The 25736-nt window shown below is 32.2% G+C and overlaps 2 protein-coding genes and 1 long non-coding RNA gene across 5 annotated transcripts; all 3 read right to left on the minus strand.

Moving 5' to 3' along the window:
- Positions 1-841: 841 nt before the first annotated feature.
- LOC106795501 (uncharacterized) lies at positions 842-3109 on the minus strand. The gene is made up of 2 exons (XR_001384178.3): positions 2672-3109; positions 842-1640 (listed from the first exon to the last, which is right to left on the minus strand). It is a non-coding gene; the product is annotated as an uncharacterized lncRNA (long non-coding RNA).
- Positions 3110-6197: 3088 nt separating this feature from the next.
- On the minus strand, positions 6198-19371 carry LOC100788493 (flowering time control protein FY). 3 transcript variants are annotated; one of them, XM_006594339.3, is made up of 18 exons: positions 18873-19371; positions 17324-17415; positions 17141-17209; positions 16875-16979; positions 16030-16125; positions 15856-15938; positions 15653-15724; positions 15481-15578; positions 13595-13654; positions 13441-13501; positions 13276-13363; positions 12669-12732; positions 11231-11309; positions 10340-10429; positions 9612-9697; positions 8768-9225; positions 6999-7235; positions 6198-6366 (listed from the first exon to the last, which is right to left on the minus strand). In XM_006594339.3, exons 1-18 carry the CDS (start codon positions 19096-19098, stop codon positions 6325-6327), a joined length of 2106 nt encoding a protein of 701 aa, XP_006594402.1. In that variant the 5' UTR covers positions 19099-19371; the 3' UTR covers positions 6198-6324. The 3 variants fall into 3 exon arrangements, with proteins under 3 accessions (XP_006594402.1, XP_003541596.1, XP_014621179.1); XM_003541548.4 differs by having other exon boundaries at positions 8768-9261; XM_014765693.3 differs by having other exon boundaries at positions 8768-9261; positions 17137-17209; positions 18873-19011.
- A 1261-nt stretch (positions 19372-20632) lies between these two features.
- On the minus strand, positions 20633-21722 carry LOC100779412 (cytosolic sulfotransferase 15). Its single transcript, XM_003542780.3, has one exon. It carries the CDS (start codon positions 21720-21722, stop codon positions 20736-20738), a length of 987 nt encoding a protein of 328 aa, XP_003542828.1. The 3' UTR covers positions 20633-20735.
- Between the last annotated feature and the right edge of the window lie 4014 nt (positions 21723-25736).

Below are 25736 nucleotides of genomic sequence, written 5' to 3' on the forward strand. Positions count from 1 at the left end.
TTCTTCTTCCAACCTTTTCTTAATTTAAGAGTTCCCAGGTAAAAATACTTTTCTACAGGTAAATGTATCTCAACCTTTTTTCAATATCATATTGTTTCTTTCATGATCAAAGCTCTAGCTAGTATGAAAGACGAAGGTAAAATAACTTACACATGCTATCCATTCTGAAATAAGAGAAATGTGACATTATTTCTAATACTCTCTCTAAGAGAAAATATGTTTAAAAGAATATACTGAAAGTGTGTTGTTAATATTTTTTTTTTTAAAAATAGTTCCCAAGAAAGTGATAATCTGACAATAGAAAACACCTATTTTCTGCTTAGATTCAAAGCTCCAGCTAGTATCACAATTTAGATAGAGAAAAAAAAAACAAAAAACAAAACAAAACAAGAACAATATGGGAAATTCAAAGAGAGATCCTATATTTGCACTTATCTTATGAAGATGATAGCCTGGGTTTTCACACATTTCAAGGTCAAATTCTTTTCCATTGTTTTTCTTATTTTCACATTAGAGTAAGTTCAATGGTTTCGGGACTGTGAAAAATTCTTTTTTGACCTTAAAAAATACATGCAAATCCAGAGATTTTATAAACATAACAGGATAATTTGAAAACTTGTCTTCCTTTCTTATCACAGGAGAAACTGATAGCTCAGTGTTTTCATTGGAATTTAAAGCATTATTACATCACCAAAATATCGATGATAGTGTTTAATTCTAAGGTTGGAATCAGTAGGAGACCATCTCCAATGCTCCTTCATTACCCTTATTTCATAAAGCTACAAATGCAAGGTATTTTATCTACAGTATACATCAACATGGTTCATAAGAGAGTTGAGACTAAAGTCAAATTGCTATTTGATTGAATGAGTAAAAGTTATTACATCAAGTCTACATGAAGCCATTTATAGGCATCATCCAATTAGTAACTAACTATCAACAACAAATAACTAATATCCTACAAACTATATCTCTAACTGGACCCTATAAATCTAACTGAACCCTACAATTTGGTGAAGTCAATAGCTTGAGCCTTTGAAACAGAAGCCACAAGCTGTTGGCAATTGTAAATAACTAGTATTTTAAACATGGAAGTTGCTCTGGCAAGTGCTTTTTTAGCTTAGGATAATTCTGTATAGAAGCTGTCTTATTAAACAAAAGAAAACAACACCCTTCACATTTTTATATTCCCACTCTTTCAATTATAGAATTCCAATGATACAAATGAAAAAGTAGAACATAAAACACGGCAATCAATACCCACAGTCCCATGGAGAACAAGTCATACACATCAACGTGAGAGACAAGAACCAAAATTCATATTTCTAGCAATGTTCTTCATGTAATTGCTCTAGTTGACTCGCTTTATTTGACTGCATGGTTGAAGCAACTCTCTTACTGCATGTAGTGAAGAGAACTTTGCTTCCTCGAGTCTCGTAATTAAGAGGAGTTTGCAAAACTTCCCATTTGATGGCATTAGAGAGTGACTCCAGTTGTGGACAACTAAGAGAAGGAAGGAGGAGGGTGTGCATACAATTAGGCCTGGTGCACACAGTCTTCCTTTTGGGAAATGATACAAATTTAGGACAGCTCCAAATAAACAAATTGTACACGTGTGGTTATGACTTATAAGCATGCTCCTGCCAAATCATTTCAACATTAAGATTAACTTTCATGTCAGGATACTCAGTCACATTCCAATAACCCGCCAAAGATAAGGCATGTAAGAACTTAAACTTGGGGGACAACCATATATCAATGAGCGTGACAAATGCCAAAATCCATATATACCAAAGGACCCATACTTAGTGATAGAAACATAAGTAATTTCCTGGCCTATATAAAACCTGAAACCTTTTAGAAACTCCATATCTATTTTTGTGTTTCTTCAACTTCCAACATGAAACAAAAGTCCCCACAAACATATTTTGCCAAATCATTGAGAAGGTATGACTAAACACATGCCTTTGACTGATTGGTTTTTAAAAACATACTGAGATAATTGATCTTCTAAATACTCTCAAGAGAGTATTGTATAAAATTTTCAGCCATCCACAGCAAGATTAAAAGCTCCTTTACAAACACAAATCTTTTGTGAATAAGGCACAGTAAGCAAAACATCTTTTGAGATGAGAAGAAAGGTGGTGATAACTTAAAGCAAGGACAATATTGCTATCCTCTCTCAAAAATTCTCAAATATTGATTTTCAATGCACTTTCTCATTCCAGTAGCAAATGATCTCTTCCTGCATGGACTAATGGAATGATAGGAGTTTTCAAGAGTTGTTTATCCTGCGGCTTCAACTACTGTTGTAACATAAGTTGATCTAGTAATTCCCTCAAGAATCACTCTTGTCACCCTTAAAACATCAAACTCATATAAAACTGACACAAACCTTGACATCAGATTCACCTTCCATCCTTGGTTCATTGTACAAATATCGGGCAAGTAAGATCTCACACATCCCATCCATACCCACCATTCAAAAATCCCAGTTATCAACCAAATAAAGATGATTTCTTTGTCATTGTCTCTAACACCTGAACCACTAGCTCCCTTCAAACCTAGTATACCTTTTTTTTGCTTGCAACAAGATATCGTAGGTTGTCAAGGACTAGATTCAATTTCCTTGCCAAATGGAACTTTCACATGAATTGAAGAAATCCCATACCTTGCTAGCACTGGTTTGAGATCTGGCATCCAGCTTGCATTTTGGAGACTGGAGAGTGAATCTCATGCAAGAGATCCATCACAGCATCGCACATGTGGGGTTTCTGATCTGCATCATGAGCCACAGCAGCATGATGGTTGAACCTCTTCTTCAGCAGTGCCTCATTGAGTTGAATTTTCTTCCTCCAAAGCTTCACACCTAGGAAAGAAAAAAGAAGCAAGTATCAAACTTTAGCAAGTGCAGCTTCTTAGTGACTCAGAAGAAAGACTTAAAAGAAAACCTAAATATGTGGGGAGAAAGGTTTAATTAAATCTCTATATTTCCGCAATTGGTACTTTTTCGGTCTCTTGAATTTTTATTTCTTATCCTTTATATTTTAATTTTTTTTATTTTTTGTCATTTATATTTTTATTTTAATTATGTAGTTTGAAAGTAATTTTTTTAATGTTTATTATTTATATTTTAATTCCTTTTTTCCTATAATTTAAAAATAGTTTTTTTAGTTTTTATATTTTATATTTTATATTTTAATTCTCAATGATAATTTATAATTATTTTGTAACTCATTATTTTTATATTTTTTTAAATAAAAATTAAAAAAATAATTAAAATATAAATTATAAGAACTAAAAAAATCATACAAACTAAAAAAAATTAAAATTAAAGATTAAAAAATTATATTTAAACTATTGAAACTAAAATAAAATTAAAATATAAATTATATAGAAAAAAATACTTTCAAATTATATAAATTAAATAGATATCGATCTTAAAATATATTTCAACCAAATAGATAAATTAACCCTATGAAAATAACTCAACTTAAAGGAGTAAAAGAGATGTAAAAGTGAAAAAAAAAATCAAATTAGGATAGAGTCTAAAAATATTAGATATACATCAATTTTAAAAAAAAAATTGTGTCAAATACGCGTAACATCATGAAAGTAACCAAACATTACTCATACCCTTATAATTGCATTCCCATCCCACCTTAAAAATATAAGAATAAGAAAATTGCAGCCATTGGATTGTATAAGTGTAGCGTGAACTGCGTGGAACCTGACTTTGACCCGCTGGGTAACCATTATCTCGGACACGCGAGTGGACTCAAAAGCCTGAAAAGATTCGCTCAATAGAAGAAAAAAACAAGAATGATTTTTATTTGGACTTTTTTTTCTTACCAAATTCTTATTTGGACTATGCATGTTATTTTGTTGCCAAAAAAATTATTAATAATTTTATAACACATTTTGAAATGTGTTTTTAGTATTAGCTAAAATTTATTAAAAATTAGAATATTTTGTAATTATAATTTCTTATTTAATTAATCTCATTCATAATTTTTTATAATTTTTAACCAATAATACAAACTATTATATAAATTGTTTTTAATACTTCTATTTGTAAGTTTAAAAAAATACTTCTATTTTTTAGAGATTTTATGAATTAATTATGTATAATCTTTTATAATGCTGGCTACATAAATTTTCTAGCTTCTATATCTGATACACTTGTTGAGTAGAACAGAAAGCCTTTGTATATTTGCGAGTTTCACCACTTACTAGAGGTTATTGCCACTCACTGAATGTGACCTAAAAGGTTCAATTGGAGTAATTAAAATTCCCCCAAACAATATGAAAACATTATTATTCTGGAAACAAATTTTGCCAAGGGTATTATACTAGTAAGAAATAAGGAATGAATTCAGAAAAGGTTTGCTGAATCAATTTAATTTATGCAAGCGATTTCTTTACATTTTAATTTATAAACCTAAAACCTTGTTACTATAAAATATTTGTATAGTTTTGTTTTTTTATAAAAATATTTGTATTTGTATAGTTTTTTAAGGAATATTTGTATAGTTTTTTGGCCAAGTAGCCTCAATAACTCGAGAGGGATGAATTAAGTTTAAAAAGATTTTCACTAACAAATTTTAATCCCCTTTTTAAATGATATATGATAGGCTCAGAATGTAGAAAAAGAAGAAATAATCAATTTAATAATGTTCTTTTAAATGCGCAAGATAAAATAAATTACAATAAAATAAATGAGATAAGGGAAGAGAGAATTACAAACTCGATTTATACTGATTCCAGTCACTTCTCGTGCCTACGTCTAATCCTCAAGCAATCCACTTGAGATTTTCCACTATCACTTTATAGACTTTGAACACACACCTTGGGATCTCTCACCCTTATGTTCAAGATTTTCAAAAGCCTAGAGACAAACAGTTTCTTGATTACAACTGAGTTTATAAGATGAATAGAAAAATTTCTCTCCTTTAGAGTAGATGATACAAATTGAAGTTCCTGAAAGAATTTTCAATAGATTTACAAGTGTTTGGCCAATAGTTGTTTAGAGAGCATTTGGCAATTAAGTTCTCTTAAAAAAAATTCTCTCTTCGAAGTCAAACATATATATATAGGATCATTGTACCTTTTTAAAATAATTTGAAGAGATCTGTCTTTTCAAAATATTTTTCTGAAATTTTCTCATTGGTAATCGATTATAAGTTTATGATAATCGATGACACAGTTATATTTTGAAGGGTCATGACTTTTCAAAGTATTTTCCAAAGTGTCATTATTGGTAATCGACTATAGACACTTGATAATCAATTACAAGATTTAAATTTTAAATTTCAAAATCCTTTTTTAAAAGCTCTTTTGTAATCTGTTTCTGGTAATCCATCACAATACCTAATAATCGATTACCAACACCTTTGAATTGTTGAAAATAATTGTTGAGGCCAAAACTTATCAACTAGTGTGAGATTCTTTTAACAAAATAAACTAAGATCTTATCTTTTTTTATCTTGTTTGTTTGACCTTAAATTAGTCTTAAAACAATTTGTTTGCTTAACCTTTAGTATTTCTTCAAGCATACATACATTTACATAGTTATATTTAATAAAATTTGATTACTTTATCACATTGTTCTATTTATTAATATAATCTATGAATAAGAATAATTATATTGATTATCACCGTGCTTTGTACAGGTAACAAAATAAAACATAATACTAATAAGTTGTTTAAGTATAGTTTGTTTGGTCAATAGGTGCTTTTTCCAATTAAATATAATAATATTCCCTTTCTTTAGCCCCTTTTTAAAAATATTTCTTTTACTATTTTGATGTAATTGTGTAAATTATTTTTAAAAAATTCTACTTTTTGAAGAAACAAATCTTATTTGCTTCTTAAACAAAACATTTTTTTCTTAAATCACCTTTTTGTAAGTTTAAACAAGTTGGCCATATCAAAACTCTGAACCTTATCAAAGAAAACTTAATTTAGATTAAGCAGGAAAATATGAAATAAGAAAATTAGAAAAATTGATAGGGAATTGAAAAAAAAAAACTAACTAATAATTTGAGAATTTAAAATAAATTTAAAATGCCGTTAATATAACATATAATAGTCAAACAAATGTGTAGAATGTAAATTACGTCTAGCCAACCTATCTGTAAACCTTAACTAAAATATGAAATCATTCACAACAAAAGGGGGAAAGTACAAAATTGAAATGAAGAAAAGAGAAACAATTTCTTTAGGTTGAACTTCAAGCAGCAGATCAATACATGAATTTCAGAAAGAGACCGAAATCAAAAGAGATAAAATTACAGCTATTAAGGAAGAAAGCAATTTCCTATTCTATGGTTGTGCGTTTGGAGGCATCCCAGATTGATTACCAGACTGCAAAAAACAAAAACATAAGAATTAATTTCCATTCAGAATTGGACAGTCCACTTCCCAAAACAAATTAATTAATCCTCAAGACATAAGACTAGCTCCTCCCACATATTCAGACCCTTTTTGATCCAATGATCAAGTGAAATTTTCAAGTAATTGACTATCAAAGATATTGCATAAGATCATCAAGGCTAACAGTCTTGGTCGACAGGCATTTTTTGGCACTTGATTATGTATAAATATTTATTACTCAATGGACCAGAGAGAAATGAAAAGAAATGGATTTCTCAATGACAGATCTTGAATAAATTCTATTATCAAGTGGACAAGGGGAGTAGAAAATAAATGCATATACTTATGCACTCTACTCAGCTATGCATCAAACAACATCTCTTATTAGTGAAATAAATGAAACGAGAAAGTAAGAAATGGTTCCAAAGGTGTTTGGGGAGAGGGAAGTCATTATTGTTGCGATGCAAACATAGAAATAATTTATACTTTGACATGTGCACTGCTTAATAGCTATCAAAACACAACTCAAGTAACCACATAATTTATGATAAAGGAAAAAGATAAGAAAACAAAAGAAGTTTCAATTTTTAAGTGGTTCATGAAGCAGAAGCATATTATCCCACCTGGTAAGGATTATACCCTTGCATCAGAGGCATTTGGCCACCCTGAGGTCTGTTAAATGAAGCACCTTGAGGATAATTAGCATTTGATGGCCCTTGCATATTAGGCAAGTTTCCTGGAAAACCACCAAGAGGTGGCCCTCCACTTGTAGGCAAGGATCCTGAATGCATTTGATTCATGCCTACATAAGGACCTTGTGGCATTGGAGAACCCATCTGATTCATCGCCCCTTGCATCCCCTGAAGGAAAAAAATTCAAAATGGTTCTGTTAAATGTACATCAAACTTTATTATAGAATCCACCCTAATCTATTAGATTAGAGTACAATTACTGAAATGGTTTGATTTCTTATTGTAGTAGTCTTCCTCAAAGAATGATGTGTACCAGCTAGCATCCATAAATATTATTCTCCACTGATTAAATCATTTAATCATATTTCCTTATAACACAAAAGCCCTCCAAATAACTAGAAATTCTTAACTCGTTACAGAGTGGACTAAATGTGACAAAATATAATTATTCCAGTGCACACACAGAACATGAGACACCAAGTGCAGAAAGATGGCTTCTGTGTCCTAATTGTGCAAAGAGAATGCATCTCTTCTATTAGAGTATGATAAAAAAAATTCTATTTTTATTTTACAGAAAAGCTAGTGGTAATATCATAAGCTCAAATTAATGGGCTAAGGCAGGCAGGAAAACATAAGGCCCTAATTTGGTTAAGAAAACATTTTCTATGCCATATTGCTTTTCCTATGTTCTCTGTTTTCAAAGATTTGTACAGAAAACAATGAAAGCAACAATACTCTTGTTTACACCTATGAAGCCCAAATACTCCAAATGCAAAATTGTCGCTGTCCAACACATATCCAACACTGATAAGGATCCAATACATCCTGATGCATACCCAAAAAGTATCCATTATTTTTTTATATATATTTTTCAAAATAAATTACCCAATACAACTCCATTTTAGTTTTTAGCTAAGATACAGCTCAGGATATAACTTCATTCTGCAGTTTTTTATTGTCATATTTATTGTTAAAAAGGTTTTTTTGTGATATTCTAACTTCAACTGGGGCAGGGAAATTGTATATTTTGTGACATGTTCATAGCAGAAAAGATCATATCCTGAGATGGATGGGGGGAAGATATGTAACTATGCTTACTACTATCAATTTTGTATATTATGATCATCATTGACTATTGATATGTTTATGTACTAATGAGTAATTGGTAATTTGAAAACAAATATTGTGCATGTGTGTTGTAAACGAATGTTGGACGTGTTGTATCTTGACTTTTTAAAATTTTCTTTATCCACACATTTGTATCACATCATACTATGTATCTGGGCTTCCTAAGTTTCCACTATTTTCGATACATATCTTCTAAAACAAGAAAAAGGTGTATAAAAGATAGCACATTTGTAATTATTTATGAAACAAATGAAAACAAAAAATGATTTCTCAAACCAAACGGGCCCCAATAATCACAAAAAAAGGGGGAATTTGAGCTTCTTAGAAGTGTACAAACGTTTTCCAACTCTTGTCCACAAAATTTCCAATTACATCCCTCAGATATTAAGAAAAGATACATTTTATCATGCTAATGAAAGATCAACAAAAACATTAAAGATCCAGCCCCCAACAGCTACCACTAATACAACACTCAAACAATCTATTACTTCAGGAAGAAGATAAATCCACATAACTTTACCATATTTTGTAGGAAAAATCGGAATAAGAGAAAAGTTCCAAAGAATTTGTACCATTGGACCTGGCATTGGCATTGGATGTGATGTAGGCACTGATGAAATCCCTGGTATAGATCCTGGCATGCCAATAGGCATTTGGGGTGGAGGGCGAGGCATATTTGGGAAGGGTGAATGGGAAGGGTGCTGTAGTTGTTGCATATTTGGAGGCATAGGCAAAGAACCCATCTGCTGTGGTAGAGCCTGGTGTTGATGTTGTGGCATCTGCTGAGGATTCTGTTGGTATGGTTGCTGTTGGTTGGCATTAATTAGGGAGGGATGTGGACCTGGGGGAAGAGGAGGAGCACCCATTGAAACAGGATGGGGCTGCTTCTGCTCCCCTTGAGGCATGTCAAGAGAAGGAATAGATAAGGGCATTGCAACTCCAACACCTGGAATGGTACCCTCATTTCGAGTCAACCCAGGGGCAAATGGTCCTGGAGTTGTTGGGCCTTCAGCTATTGGAAAATTACCACCTGTCCGACCAGCAACAGGACTTTGCTCAGCATATCCTGACAGATGAACAAATTCAAACTAATGATGTTTCATCAGTTATCTTTCATAACAGGCAGTGTTTCTAACTATAAGAATTACCACCCACAATTATATTCATCCTACAACAAAAGGCCTTCAAATATTGCAACCTCTACCTCAAGTTTAAAGCAAATGTTCAACACTAACAGAGTGCATTTATAAGGATTCACTTTATTATGAAATGTTGAAGACGAAAACAATATGAGCCCGTCAAACAATATAGTCCAATAATTAAATGAAAATTGACATCAAAAGGGTAAATGATTTAATTTTGAAGAAGTCATGAAATAATATGCTGCTTAATTTGCCTATAAGGAAATCAAATAACCTTGCATGCCAGTGTTAAATCTATCACGAGCAGGGTCTCCTGGCCTATTTCTGCACCAAAACTTTGTTGTATGATCACTGCTGCCACTGCACAAGAAAATAGGATACTTCAGTAAGTTAGAGTTAGTTATTAGTAATTACCTTCTTTAGATATCAACAGATCAATTAGAGGATTACAAAATGTCTACCAAAAATGATTTCGGGATTTTTTACATAGCTGCAAAATATGTGATTGTAAGAACTAAGAACTATGGCAGAAGGCCAAAATTATGCCATATACACATGCCATTGCGGCCTATGGCACAGCCATAGCGGGTCTCCCATCAAAAATTGCCTGAGGGTCAGCAAAAAATCTGCCATGGCACCACCATTTAACAACACTGCAACTAAGATGTCACTATTTTGGGTACAGAAATTGTATAGCATAATTAACATTAAAACCAAAAGATTTAAAAGGATATGAAAATTCAGTTCTCTATCCATATACTGGAAAAATCTTATGGCCATCGGAGTTTCTTTTCAAATTCCTTCAGAATATAGTATTTTGGATCTGGAAAACATTTGAAAAGTAAACAGTTACATGATTTAGTATTAACAGAAAGACAGGTATGTGGAAATGGAACACTATTACACTAGCTTTAGAACATTGGGCATCCAAGAAGCTAAGAGACAGAAAGAAATCCATTATGTATCATAAGATGCTATAGCAGAGAGCAAGATAAAGTTCACCTGCACAGAAGGTAGCCAATAGGATGCCATGCAAGGTCCCACACATTATTATCATGAGCATTGGAAATTTCAATTTGTGGAGTTTCATGCCTGTATACAAATTAAATGTAATAATCAGAAACCTACAATCCAAATTTTGGGGGGGATTGAACAGACAACGCCTGTTTTACCTAGAGGAACTGTTATGGACCTACCTACCTAAGCAATCTCTCTCGATAAATACAAACATAGACAAAAAACAGAAAACAACCAACTATTTCAGAAACTGTAATAAAATATTGTGAAAATTCAACTCACTGGTACCACAACTAGAAATAAAAATTAGCTGATATTTTCTACCTCATCCCAATCTGTCAAGCATTAGCTCATATTCAGCAGAGATTTTTAATGGTGCAAATCTCAACATATTTTAATTCTATGACACAGTCATTGATAGTTTGTACCTATTTAAATTTAATTTGAAAAGTTGTATTTGGACAAAGATTGAGGATCCATTATATTTACAACTTATTTGGATTTCTCTTATGATATAAGCACTTAAATAAGTGTTTGAGGGAGCTTATCATACATCCATAACCTGTTTTCCACTTATTCCAATAAACTCTCCAGAATAACTTATGAAAAAAGCTTAAAACTTTTACAAAAATAATTTAACCTTATTTTCTCTTCAATTATAAAAACTAACACAAAAGTGCTTACATGATAAGTACTTATTTAATAAGTGCTTAACGAAGTTGTTCCCCAAAACAAACCCCGAGTCCAATTGACTTCATAAATAACAAATATAAGAAACTTCATAAGAAAACTGAAAAACAGGAATGTTGTATAAAATAATCTTAAGTATGAACTGCAGACAGAGAAGGAAGAAAGCAAATGAGAAAACAAATTTACCCAACAAGCCAATGGAAGATGGAACCATCGTAACTCCCACTGACAAAGTACTCTTCATGGAATGGATGCCATGCCAAAGCTAACAAAAGTGTCAAAAGTCAGAAAAATTATTTTCCATTTTATCAAAGTTGCAGAAGCATTAAAGAAAATACTCATACCCTACAGTCATGGTAACACTACACCACCCAGTAAACAATCAAAACTTAACTATGTAAGCAACAAATTAAGTAACTTTGTTCATGCATGCATAGCATGACCTTGTGCTAGTGCCACTGAGAATATTATAAACACCATAATAAGGAACTGTATGAGTTTCTTGCTTAGGGATAATACAGACAGAGAACTGATTTCAAATTCGAGGGGCTGCTGCAAACAAAGTAGCACAGAAAAGGTGACCACAAAGTGCTCCTACGATGGATAAAAATGTAATCCGCAGTCAAGACTAAAGTGCTTCATCGTTAACCAATTCTTAGTTCAAGTTCTCAAAAAGATGCTTTTGTTGACAGCAATTTTACCATGGTAACTGTCGGTCTATCACTAACAAGGTTAGGCAGAGTCAAGCCATATATGAAGGAAAGATGGTAGCCGACGAAACAGTTACTAAGTTCAGGAGAATGACGTCATAATCTTAATAAAATAACGAACACATAATGCTTTAACTAAATAACTCAGCCTTTTGATAAGATTATTAACTACACTAAATATCCAGGCCACACCAATGTGAATTGAATTGGAGGTCATTTTCCACCAATTAAAATCATCATTTCAATCGAAATTTGATTCATAACTTAAAGCAGAATCAAGTAAATTGTATGTCAAATAATTCATTCAGGCCCAACTTCAGTCTTACTATAACCTGATAGCATTCCATTTCATTGCCAAGTAATATATCAAAATTCCAGATTTATTAATCTAATATCAGCTACAAAACACAGATTTTCGAAAATTTAAGAAAATGCATACATGTAACAATGAACTTTTTCCTATATGCTATACCAGAAGTAAAAATGACTTTTCAAAGCAAAGTTTCAAAGTCACTGTTATGTTGTTTTGGCTGAAAAGTTTATGGTGATGCATGCTGTTTTTATCATCATATACCTCTGAGCATCCATCATATAATTTGTTGCAGGATATATTAATTTCAAGAAAAATTATAAACATCCCACTGAAAACATCCACCCAGAATCTAACCACCGCAGTTAACCACTAGTAAGGTATATTTAACCATTAGAATCACAAGTGCAAATCAATAATTGTATACAATCACATTCATTTACTCTAAACTACTTGCAAGACAAAGTTAATCATATTTACACGTGTGGTTAAACCATGTGTAACGGGTGGACGCTAGGTGGAGAATTCTCAACGGTATGTTACAACACTAATATCAATGAACTATCCTTCCATTCTGATTCCAAGAGAAAGACATGTTACTTACTAGTAACATCCTTGCGATGCCCACGGAACGATTCAAGTTCCTTCATTGCTCTTATGTCATAAAGCTGAAAATACAAGGTACATATGAATATTAGTACTCAGAATTGGGAAACGTATATGTTGGACTTACAATTTATAAACAACTTAATTACTACCTCACTTGGCAATTAGCTTTAGTTCATTGTAATTTAGGAATCGAGACAGTTTAACTGTTTAATTACCCTTCTTGTGAACTGTATTCTGTACTAATTAAATAACTCTATCATTTAGCTGAGTATGAATTGTGCACTCAAAAATATTCACTCAAAATCACTCTTTTGTTATTTTTATCTTCACCTGTATATAATTAGGCCAAAAGGGAAAAAGAAATAACAAAGCAGGATAAAGTAAAAGAAAAAAAAATGGGGAATGATGAGCAAAAAACAGAAAGTGTCAAAGAAGAAATAAATCAAAGGGAAGTGCTACATGGAAAAATGACACAGAAAGATTTATTAGCAGATAAAATACAACTCAATCCTCAAAGGTTTAGATAATAATCCAAAATAGTAAAAACAGGCAAATCACTATTAAGGATCCACCAATTTGAATAATGAAGATTGTTTACCAACCTTTATTATTTGATCCTTTGAAGCTGTTAGCACCCAGTTGCCATTTTGATTCCATTTGACACACAGCACAGTGTTTTTGTGGCCATGACTGCATGACACAAGTATAAAACTATAAGCACAAACAAACACATGAAACAGTAGATATCAGCAGATATTTACACTCACAATGAACAAAGCTCTCTCCCTGTTTTAGCATCCCAAAGCTTCACTAGATTGTCCTTCCCACCTGTATTGTGAAAATCAAATAAGGATATGTAATCACATTATTGAATTTCACAAGCTCAAGAAAATTCATAAAAGGCATGTTTAAAACATCTACCTGATACTAATAGAGATTTTGTAGGATGCCAGTCAACACTCTTCACATCCCAACCATGGCCTGGCTGAGTTCAAATGTCACAATCATAAATCTAAGTTAATGTCTCATAAACAGACAAAAAATAAAGTATATGCACATAATATAGATTCTAAGACTTCAAAAACCTAAATCCAGGAACTAATTGGGTAATCACATAAGTTTGATTGGTTTTAAAATAAAAGTAATGGAAAAATAAAATTCTAGAGGAATAATCGTTGAATCTAGGAAAATTCAAAGATGCAAAACAACCTTTGCACGATAATCTAAGTATTTAGAACAGGCACAAGAATAAGTACAAATGATAGGTTGACCCTATTTTATTAGGAACTTTGAAAGTTTACCCATGCAGTTAGTGTTGGACATTAATGACCATACTGGTATTTCACATATGATTAAAAAAAAAAGAATTCTAACAGATTACAGAACAAAGTGTTCTTTTTCAGTAATCAGTAATCCAACCCATTGTGTAGTATTTAAAATAAAAATTCAGTCATTATCTTTATTTAAATATATATCATGTTCCAGTTATATAAAAAATTGTTAGAAATTGAAATTTAAAAATAACAATCCCTCATCAATGACCCTTTGTGAGTCGTGACACAAAAAAGAAAGGCACCAGCATTCTTCAATCATTATGATAACACAGTTAAAAATGACAAACGGGCCTTAATGCTGAAACATCAAGCAAGGTAACCAGGTCTAAAATGTGATAGGAACCATAATTGGAATGATAAACCTGAAGTATTATTGATACTGAATTATAGCTAAATCAGTGGGGTAACCTCTGTTACAATGTAAAATGTAAAATATAGGAGAAGAATAAAGAAAACTACAACAATGGAATAGCAAGATGGAAAATAAGACACTAGAGACTGAGGAAGAATCAGATTCTCAATTCAGCCTAGCCAAATAGTTTTTTACTCATGATTTGTCTAGTACCCCTCTTCAGTTACTCCCTCCTCCAAATAACCATTCTCCCTCTCCTCCTTTTCCATGATTCTCTCATCCCCATCTCCATTCCAATGCTGCCACCAGTCCATTCTGTTAAGCTCTCCCTCTCTTTCTTTCCCCCCTCAGCTGGCCCACCTGGTTTTTCCTTCTTTCATGCACAAGTGGGCCTTCTTTCTTAGGTCCATTTATACCCTCTTCTATTCCCACAGCCCCTCTTCTCCCCCTCCTTCTATATACTGGTATTATGAGCCTATCAAAATGCTTGACTCCACAGGTCATCAGATGAATCCAACCAAATAACAAATCTTATAAGAAAAAAAGGGAGAGAAAACAAACATCAACCCCACAGGTCAATCACACACATGAACCAAGCTGTTGATCCAAATAAATCAACTAAATCATTACTACCAACCCTAAAACAGGAAAATGGTCAATTTGATGGCATTCAACCCACAGCAGTAGACAAGCCTTCCCATCAAAATAGTCATCCACAAGAACTTATTCACAGCACAACAAATAAGATGAGATTGAAATTAATGAGAATGAGAATAATTTAGCAGCATGCCAGAACAAACTGGTAGAGTCAACCGATGCCATGAATAACTCTCAAAATTAAATAGATTATCTATTTCTAAAACTTTCAATTCCTCTACCATCAACAACCCAACATCTAGAAACACAAAAGGTTATTTAATATAAAGAGAATCCAATTTCAAGTCCATAAGTAATGCAATCTGTAATAACCAATTAGGAAGCTTAAAATAAAGCAAAGGTTAACAAAATATTGTTGGTATTAAGACCCCAATAAATATATTAAACACAATACTATTTAAGATTCAGTTTTCAGGACACGGACAAGACTAATTTTCAGATATGGTCCATCCAAAGCACATTACCGGTTAATGAACACTCTTCTTGACAGCGTGCAAAATCCCAAACTTTAACTGTGGTATCATCAGAGCACGAGCAGAACTTCAAATCTGTCCTACAGAAACTGTTTATAAAAGAGTTACAGAACCTTTCCCCTTCAGCATGTTACAATTTATTTTTTACAAATAAAACATATACCTTAAGTCACGGACTGATTCTTTATGAGCAGATTTGTTGGCTTTAACATTGTTCATGTTGTTCTGCCAATACCTAAAAAAATGCAACACATACAAATACTTTTAATTACACATGTGCATTTAACCACCAAAATCTGCATAAATAAATATATGCAATATAAAGTTTATAAGAAACCACACAAATATATTAAAATATGTATCTACTTTATTGCGCCTCCATCATCACCAGAGACCATCCAGTTGTCATTATGACTCCAGACCATGGATCTGATTGCTTGATCATGTGCCTGCATGTGTTTCAAAATCCACCTTTGATTTGTATTTTTAACTACTGATGACTACAATAATAATGTTAAGACAATAATTAAAGTCGTGTACCTGAAGAATCATTTCAAAATTAAAAGATTGTCCATTCCAAAGAGTGAATTCCCCAGTCTGTGAACCGGTAATAAGTCGCCGGCCTGTTGGAGTCCACTATTTTTGAAAATTAAACAGTGATGCAGCATCACAAGTCAAATCCAATCCAGTGGCACATTCAAAAAATTAAAAATGCATAATTAGTATCTTTTTAAACTAATTGAAAGATATTATAGAGACAAATGTGTCTAGCTGCAACCCAATATAATAAAGCATTGTGTGCAAAAATCTCACAACAAAAAAAATTCAATAAAATAACACAACTGATATGTCAGATTATGTTGTGAATAAAGCAATCAAACAATTTGCTAAAAGAAGCAGGCAGGCAGCAATCTGTAATAACAGCCTAAATCATGCAATTGTAAAGGTAAACCATTTTTATATAACAAGACAGTCAGAGAACCAAAAGGCAATATCCAATATGTCAATGGCAACTATTGAATTGAACGGGAACCACATATGTAATCGACTTGTTTTACTAATTAAGCAAAATTAACCAAACAAAATTCTTTGCTATTCAATCCAATTTAGCGTATAAGTTAACTGAATACCTATTTTGTCTCATACATAAACATTTGAAAATAATTGACAGCAAATTTTATCATTGATATACATAGTTGAAAACATTGTAAATCAAACTACCCTAGAACCCTAAAATGACAAAATCAATTTAAATGAGAAGCAAACAGCTTCTGTTCCGAAATGTCTGGATGCAGCAGAAAAACATAGAGCTGATACATCTGTAACTGATAATCTGCAAAACATATATTACATCATGCCAATCACAACATTTCAATCTAACTTACAAGAACACGATTAATTGGGCAACGATTTTTATTTAGAGATGTATGAACAAATTTAGCAGCAAAGCTTGTGGATGGATTGTCTGGATAGCCAACTGCTGGCAACATCTGCATGAAAAGTAGCATAAGGTTATGATCTAAGGATACAAATAGATAATTACAATAAGAAAATCCTTAAAATTTATTAAGTTAATTTACTTGAATAAAGGGAAAGAGTATACAAACTAAAAACAAATAAAAGTGTACAAAATCAACCGAAGCTTACTGACATCAATTGCTGCTGCCGACGTGGGTTGCAGTACTGTCCTATCCCTTGAATCCCGCTGCGACATACGAATCTGATGGCAGATTCAGATTACCCATAAATTTTCAATAGAAATAACCATAAATGGAAATTTTCAAGTCAAAAAGTTTTACAATCTACAAGTGTTTTACTAAGCAAAAATCATTACCTGCATATAACGCACAACTGTGCTTGTATAATCAACCGCTTTCCTTTGAGTAAGCTTCCGTATTCTTTTTGCACCATGAATATCACTGTGAGCTGCAAAAACCATTCACTGTTAAATTAGAATGGTCACCAAAAACCTAATCCCAAAATTTCCACAAGATATATAAATTTAATGCCTTGAACTAATTAAAACAAAACAAGGATAGACATTTTTCTAACACCTCAATCATCATCTCCTACAAGCAATAAAGAACACAGTTTTCATTAAAGAAAAAAATAAAAGAAAAATTATTCATCGGGAAGGAACAACATAATCACTCAAGTACTCAACGGAAGTATACATATATGGAACCGCAGAGAAACAAATGACTCATTCCATCAAAAGAAAACATGGTTACAAAGAGTGATTCTTATTGAAACCACGTAAATCAAATTATGGCAAACATTCCACAAGTAGCATCTTCAGAAGATTCCAGAGCTTTCAAAAGTTGGAACTAAAACCTTAGTTGTTTAACTCCTCACATGTACCTTAGGCAAGTTTATATCAGTCCCTCCTCAGCAAGTGCCACCCAACTTTCTCCCTAACACATTTGTTCCCAATTTAATTGTTCATTTTATGCAAATTGAACTTCCCGAGGCACATTGAACATGAATCCTCCTCTCACATTGGATTCACGTTCAACAACGTGGTCGAACAGAATACAAACACACCTCTAATCTTTCTCTCCAGTGAATCGACCACCTCAGCATGCTCAATTTCTCATCACTGCTGCACTTGTCTTCTAGTCTTGTAACTACTTTACTGCCAAAGATTTCCCTCCCGCCATCATGCATAACAGTCATATAATTTGTCTGTTACAACTCTCTTTTGTGCTCTGTACACACATTATCACATATTACACCTAAAGCATTTCTCAGTTTCACCCATCCAGCTCAAATCATATGCAATACATTCCCTTAATCACCGGACTCATAAGCACCACCTCTAAAACAATGTTAACTCGAGTCATACCAAACTCACATCCACACACTCCATCTTACATCTAGTTAACCCAAAACCCTTTAACCCCAAAGTTCCTGTCCACAACTCAAGTTCACAATCAACTCCTCCTTCATTCCACTCGCCAACTACGACAATATCATCCAGAAAACAAATAATAGAAAAAGAGCATTGAGACACTCCAAGGCATGCATTATTTAACCAATCTAACACTTATTTATTTACACTTTAAAAAAAATATCTCCCTCTCTAAAAACTCTATCCTCTAGAAACTCTATCTCTCTAAAAACTCTCTCCCTCTCTCAAAACTATTTCTCTCTCTAAAGACTCTCAAAGTTCCCTCTCTCTAAAAACTCTCTCCCTCGAAAAAAAAAACTCTACTTCTCTAGAAACTCTCTCCCCATCCAAACACACACACACACACCCAATACCACCAATACAAGAAATCAAAACCACAGCGAACGCGTTCACGTTTAAATTCCCTTCATTCGTCAACAATCATAATGACAAGAATGAGAAGCAATTGGAGGAAGAGGAAGCGAAACCGAACCGTCGTAATGGGGAGGCGGGGGTCCTCCGGGGCCGGGATGATGAAATTCAGGGGCGAGGTTCGTCGACGAGGCGGAGCCTTGCCGCATCACCGGCGGAGGAAGCGACGGCGGCAGCGGTCCGCGGTGGAACTCCGGACCCGGCGGCTGGTGGTGGAAATGCTGCTGCTGCTGTTGTTGCTGGTACTGGTGCTGCTGCTGCTGCTGCTGAGGATCATTGTACATCATTGTCACTGGATTGCGGAGAGAGTGGGGGAGAAAGGGAGAAATTGGATATTGCAGAGGAGAGAGGAAAACCCTAAACCCCAAAATGTGGTTGGGGATTGGGGAAGAACAAAGAGAAGAGTGTGCGGAGCGGGAAAGAGAGGAGGGAACGAAACAAGGAACGACGGCGTTTTACTCAAATCATCTGTTTAGAACTTGAACATTTAGCCTGTATTCGGTTTAAAGAAATAAAAGAAGGGTGAAAGTGAGAAGAGACTTGGACCTGTGTCCATTCTTAAAACTTTTTATCTTAAATTCATATTCCATGTGATTCTTTTAAGTTTGATAGGGGATATTCTTATTTACTAATTACTACTTATATGATAACTTATAGTGAGAACTAGTTTAACAAGGTTGATAAAAGAATGTAAATTTAATGGGCAACGAAAAGTGAATTTAAATGACTTTTGAATTTCTTTAAGTTCTTGTTTTATCATTTACTCAAAAAATTATTATGTCTTCATTCTTAGACATTATATTCGTGGAAAAATTGAATAATTTATCAAATTCATGGCATGTTCTTGTTACTTACATTTTTTTTTCAAAACAATTTTGTATTAATTAATCAACTCCTCATCCAAAATCTTATTAAAGTCTTAATATTGTTTTCAAAATAATTATTTTAAAAACTTTAGAAAAAAAATGGTTGGAATGTTTTACCATTTAAAAAATATTGTTTCCAAAATAAATAAATAAATATATATATATATATGATGTTTCAAATAAGAAGAAATTTAAGATGAGAAATAAAAAAAAATGATTTTAACTGCTAATTTATTGTGTGGAAGTAATGACTTTCAAAATTATTTTGTTGATGCGAAAGAATCAAGAGTTAAATAAGTTTCAAAGAATCGGGCTTCAAGAATCAAGTCTAGAACAATCAAGATTAAAAAACAATCAAGATCAAGATTCAATAGAAGAAATCGAAAAACAACAGTCCAAGACTTGGAAGTATTTTTTTCAAAAAATTCAAACATAGCACAATTTTATTTTACAAAAGAGTTTGTTCAAAATTTTCTAAGTTAGCAGAGTATTTATTCTCTAGTAATCGATTACCAGTTTCATGTAATCGATTACCAGTGACCAAATTGATTTCAAAATATTTTTAAAGTTAATTGACCATATTAAGTCAATATCACAGCGTGTTTAAATTGTTCCAAAAAAATATGTTTATTTCAAATCTCTAATTATATTATATTCATTTATGAGACCAGACACCGTCCATTTTAATGCTAGGTTTAAATATGAAAGTGATATTGTTATTAATTTTTTATTACTAAAAATAATTATAACATATTGCTTTGCAATTTAAATGTCATATAAAGAATCAAGTTTGCAAAAGAAGAATATATTATCATAAAATTCTACTAAATAAGTAATAATCATTTAAATTAACTTGGAGACCAGGATGAATAGAACCATTAACACATATTTTTCATTCGATTGAATGTGGATTATTACACTAAAGGTAGCCCCATATCTCTAGAATGGCACCTTGAATTTATTTAAGAAAAAAAAAAACAACAATAACATAGGTAGCACAAATCACAGCTATATGTTTGGTCATTGGGGATGAGTTGATCATCGACTAGCAAGCAATTTTAAGAACACTTTTTAAATGATAGACCTGATCCACTTAATTTTTCTTCCACGATTGCAGATAACTTTTCTTGCATAGAAGGGGTAAAGTAGTTTACCCAATCTCCTTTCTCTCCCTTGCGGAAAAAGTCTTTTTTCTCAATGCCTCCTCTCCCTATTTTTCCTGACTTATTCACTTCCAAATCCTTCATATTCTCAAAACTACAGAGCTTGATTATGCTTTGAATTACTCCACTACTCTCCTCTTTTTGAGTGAAAGGACAACCCAAGAACTCTGCAATTCTTTTGACATGGAAGTTTGTGTCCTCTTTGAGATCCTCATACTTCAAAAACAAAACTTTGTTTGGGTTGGCTATGCTCTCATTCCAATAACCTAACATATGACTCCACCATGGACCATAATCCATTATCCCATTGCAATACTTTTCAAAAGCTTCTTCCATTGTCAATGCAGGAAGAGACATTGGCTTAACCTTATTAAAGTAATTCCATGCAGAAACAAAATTGTCAAAGGGATCCCTACAAATATAAACTAGCTTGCAATTAGACTCCTTGATTGACTTGGGTAATGAAGTGAATGGAGTATGCGTACCAAAAATTCTTGGCTCAGTCATGTTGGATAGGTGAAGAATTTGGTCTTGAATATTACCACCAAATGAAAATTCAAGGAAAGGCACAAGTTCATGAGGATTTGTAGTGAGTAATGGATGGTTCTCTAAAGAGGGGAAACGATGGTGGTTGGCAATGGAAAAAGTAAGGGCTTTTATCCATATAGTGCCTGATTTTGGAAAGCTAGCAACCACAACATCGCTATCTTTTACTGCTTCAAAGTATTTTTGAAAACGATTTACTGCTTGAATATGAATTCCCGGGCACCAAAAATTTTGGAATAGATAAAGATCATAGGGTTGTGCCCAAGGTTTCTCTTTGGGAAGGGAGAGAATTAGTTTTTCATCTTCATTTTCTTGTATCCCACCCATTGAAGCCATTGGAGTAGCTAGAATGTGAATGACAATCTAGTATTAGTGTTGATGAGAATTTAGCTCACCACCAGATAACCTTAATATATAACATCAACCCAGTGGTTCAAGTTAATAAAATATTTGTTGAAATTATTACTTTTTAATAAATATTTGACTCATTTAATGTTTAAATTAATAATTGACTCAATTAATATTCTCATAAACTAATATTTGAAATTAGTATTTGACTAAATTAATATTTGAAATATGTATTGACTAAAATAAAACTTTGATGTATTTGGTCCAGTATGCAAGTTTTTTTTTATTGGTGAAGTCAATATGCAAGTTTGGATCTCGTATCTCTATCTTCTTTTAATGTATAAAAAGAAGTAAGTGAGGATCTATTTGGAAATATATTTTGCAGCCTTCGATGAAAAAAATATCAATTTGTGTGTATTAATAGATATTAATTGAGTGGTTAAAAGTAATTGAATTAAAAAATATCAAAATATTTTCATTAATAACCATTAATTGAGTTTAAATAATAATAATAATATATTTCTTTTTATCAAGATCTTTAAGAAGAATAACTTTGACCCATTGAATAAAATAATATTTGCATTAATTTTTACTTATTTATTTAAAGTCATAATTAAAGAGAATTTAATATATATTTGAATTTATATAAGATGAATGGGTGTGACTAATATTTATATATATATAAAAAGAAAGCTAGTGGTCGTATATTTGAAAATACATTTTGTAGCCTTTGATGAATTTTTGAATGGAAAAAAATATTAATATGTGTGATTGAGTGAAAAATAATAATTAAATGAATGGAATATCAATAAGTGCGTGTGCGTGTGTGTAAAGAATTAAATTACACCGGTGTAACTTAAATAGTTATTATATCATTTTATAACTTGATATAGAATGTAATTTTTATCGATAAAACTATTGAATTATATCAACACATTGTCAAAATTATTTGTGAGAAATTTTGTCAAGATTGAACAATAATAAGAAGGTAATCAAACAATGAAATGATCTATATTTTAGTATTTTTTGAAATTTTTATATTACGAAAATTTTAATTTGTATGCATGAGGTAACAAATAATTTGGATTAATATGAAATTTTGTATATATAATCTAAGTGAAATGAACTTTCAATTCAACGGAAGTTTTTAAGAAAATATTATTCAATTAAAAGTTTTTAAAAGATGTAATAATTGGTCAAAGTTATACAGATGTAATTTAATTTATCTTTATCTATCTATCTATCTATTTATCTATGTGGGTGGAGGTATATTTGAAAATACATTCTGCAGCCTATGATACATTTTTGAATAAAAAATAAAATATCAATAGTGTGCATTAATAGACATTAATTGAGTTTGAATAAATTGTTAATAATGTATTTTTTTTATCAAAATGTTTAAGAAGAATGACTTTGACTATTTAGTAAAAAAAATATTTTCAATTAACAAATGTTAGTTGTTAGTATTGCTAGTTTTTGTTAGTAACGGGATTTGAACCCGTGACGGCTCCCCCCTTCCCTTCTCCCTTTACTACTAGACTAACCTTATATCTCCTCATTTAGTAAAATAATATTTGCATAAGTTTTAATTAATTTATTTAAATTAATAATTAAGGATAAAATTTAATACTATGTTAAAATATATTTAAATTCATATTTGATCAATGGGTGTGACTCATTTAACAACACATACTAAGTTTATGGGGGGGGGGGGGGGGAATTTGAGTCTAATTTCCAATTAATGCATCACATCCTTAGAGAGGGATGAAAAATTGAAGTATAACTATGTCCGAGCATTAATCTCTTAGTTAACCCAATAGATTAAAGCTTCTCAATATATATTAGAGTCTAAACAAGGAGTCCGATCACTTGTAATGATCCGCTGCGAAAAACTTTATTTTAATTCATTTAAAACTCTTCAATTAATTTGATTATGAAAGTACTTATAAACTTTTCGTCTTTTAGAGGCCCAAAGGCTAAAATGCACAACTCCAGAATAAAACATCACATGATATGTGTGTGTGTGCGCGTAGATACATACACACACAACATCATAGTAACTCAAATCTCCTCAAAATCTACATATAAGCCAAAACAACTTTGTAAAGATAAATTACCTAAACTTTGAGCCAGTCAAAATATACATAAAACTAACAAAGAAGAACACAAGAAGGATCACATCTTCACATCCAAGCATGCCCATCCACGATGCATCCAAGGAAATGATCCACCTTCTAATTATTTGTTCTCACGAACACAAAGTTTAAGATCATCACAATCACAAACACATATGTCACATGCAAATGTAAACTTACAAAAACAAGCATACTTAGCACAATTCAAAACCTCAATAATTAACATTATATAAGCTCTATCATCTTTAATTCATGGTATTAGATTGTAAATAAAACAAATAACATTCAACACATATAAGTAAGTCGTCTCATACTCAATCATCATGAAACAATTCAAGAATCACCATCACACATCAACCATCAAGCATCATCATCGTAAGTCCATCAATCATCTTCATCATGTACACCAATCATAAACCCCAACAAGAGACTCTACTCCATAGAGAAATATACTACATGACCAATTAACTCAAGTACATTCCTTAACATAGTCACACCTTGATCATTCGGGAAAACTTGAATCAACCCTACGAATGAAGTATGGTCTTATCGAAAATTGATGATCATGCATAGTGACTTACCTCGGTAAGGCTTGCAAAGACCTTAACCTATCTAGGGATCCGTCCACCCATCCATTTTATAGGCCCATTTCTATTAGCCACCACTACCAACCTATAACACCAGGTTGAGAGCCCACCAAATACCCTCAATTTACGTGCCTACTCACATCAACAACCGCACTTAGATTCCTTGAGAGTTTTAAGTACGACACATCCATACCCACCATCTTGTTGGATCAAAGCCAGAAGCCCTTAGCTTTTTAGTTTTGGTTGGATAATTTTACAATGCCAAACATGTTTAATAGATGTGGTGTTTGTATTTATTGTTTTAGACCTGGCATGTAGGTGTGGTATGGTTTAGGTCTTTTTACATGCTTAGTAAGGATCAAATGTGATACTAATGGATTGATCTTTAAGTTTTCAAAGTAAAAGCATACTATCTTACTTCTACTTGAAATATTGGCAACACTATCAAATTAATCAATTTCCTAACTTAGTAATCGATTATGAAAGTCAGTTTCAGAAGAAGGAAGACTTTGTAGCTTAGGATAATCAATTGCTGCTTGAGATAATCAATTACCTTGCTTCTAGAAACTTAAGGAGTTTTGTGTGTGGTGAAATAATCAATTACCCTAACAGACAATCAATATTCTATAAAGCACAAAAGCATTAGAAGCTCTTTGTCTAAAATGAATTGATCAATTACCTTTTCTTATAATCAATTACTCATTTTTTGGAAATGCATAACAAAGAAAATTCTAATGTATTAATAAATTATCATTTTTCATAATCTATTAGATATGTTTTAACTATCAAAATTTATAAATGCCATCTTGTCTTCTTTTCATTAGAGACTCTTGATATGATTTATCTTTGAGAAAATATTTCAAGAAAGTCATCTAAAGGTTGACCGTATTTCTTATGGAGATTGAAATTAACCAAAGATCCATTCATTTGTCCATCATGACTTGATAATTTTATGACAAGAGCCTGAAGATATTAAGATCTACACATTCAGGTGCATTCGTTCTTATTCTAAAATTCTTTTTTAGTTTCTAGTTCTTTGTTAGGGTTACCTAGAGTTTTGAGATGATAGGGTTTAAACTCATGTTCTCTCTCTTGTAGGGTTTAAAGAAAAAGTAAAATCTAGGGTATTGTATGTGTATAGTGTTTGTACTTAATTCTATAATTGTGTAAGTTCTGAGGGGTCTTTGAACAATTGGATGTAGATCATGTATGGACTGAACCAATATAAACTCTTGTGTGATTCTCTTTCTCTAAAACCCTTAGTTTTATGATTCATCTTG

The sequence above is a fragment of the Glycine max genome, chromosome 13 (assembly GCF_000004515.6).
Source record: "Glycine max cultivar Williams 82 chromosome 13, Glycine_max_v4.0, whole genome shotgun sequence".
NCBI classification, from domain to species: domain Eukaryota; kingdom Viridiplantae; phylum Streptophyta; class Magnoliopsida; order Fabales; family Fabaceae; genus Glycine; species Glycine max.

Excerpts from the sequence above, each read along its gene's own strand:
- LOC100788493 (XM_003541548.4), bottom strand. The coding sequence starts at position 19,098 with ATGATGTACAATGATCCTCAGCAGCAGCAGCAGCAGCACCAGTACCAG. Across the intron at positions 7,236-8,767 it reads TGCCAATGCCAGGTCCAATG|GGGATGCAAGGGGCGATGAA; the intron begins GTACAAATTCTT and ends TTTTTCCTTCAG. Across the intron at positions 6,367-6,998 it reads AAGGGTATAATCCTTACCAG|TCTGGTAATCAATCTGGGAT; the intron begins GTGGGATAATAT and ends TGTTTTTTGCAG.
- LOC100779412 (XM_003542780.3), bottom strand. The coding sequence starts at position 21,722 with ATGGCTTCAATGGGTGGGATACAAGAAAATGAAGATGAAAAACTAATT.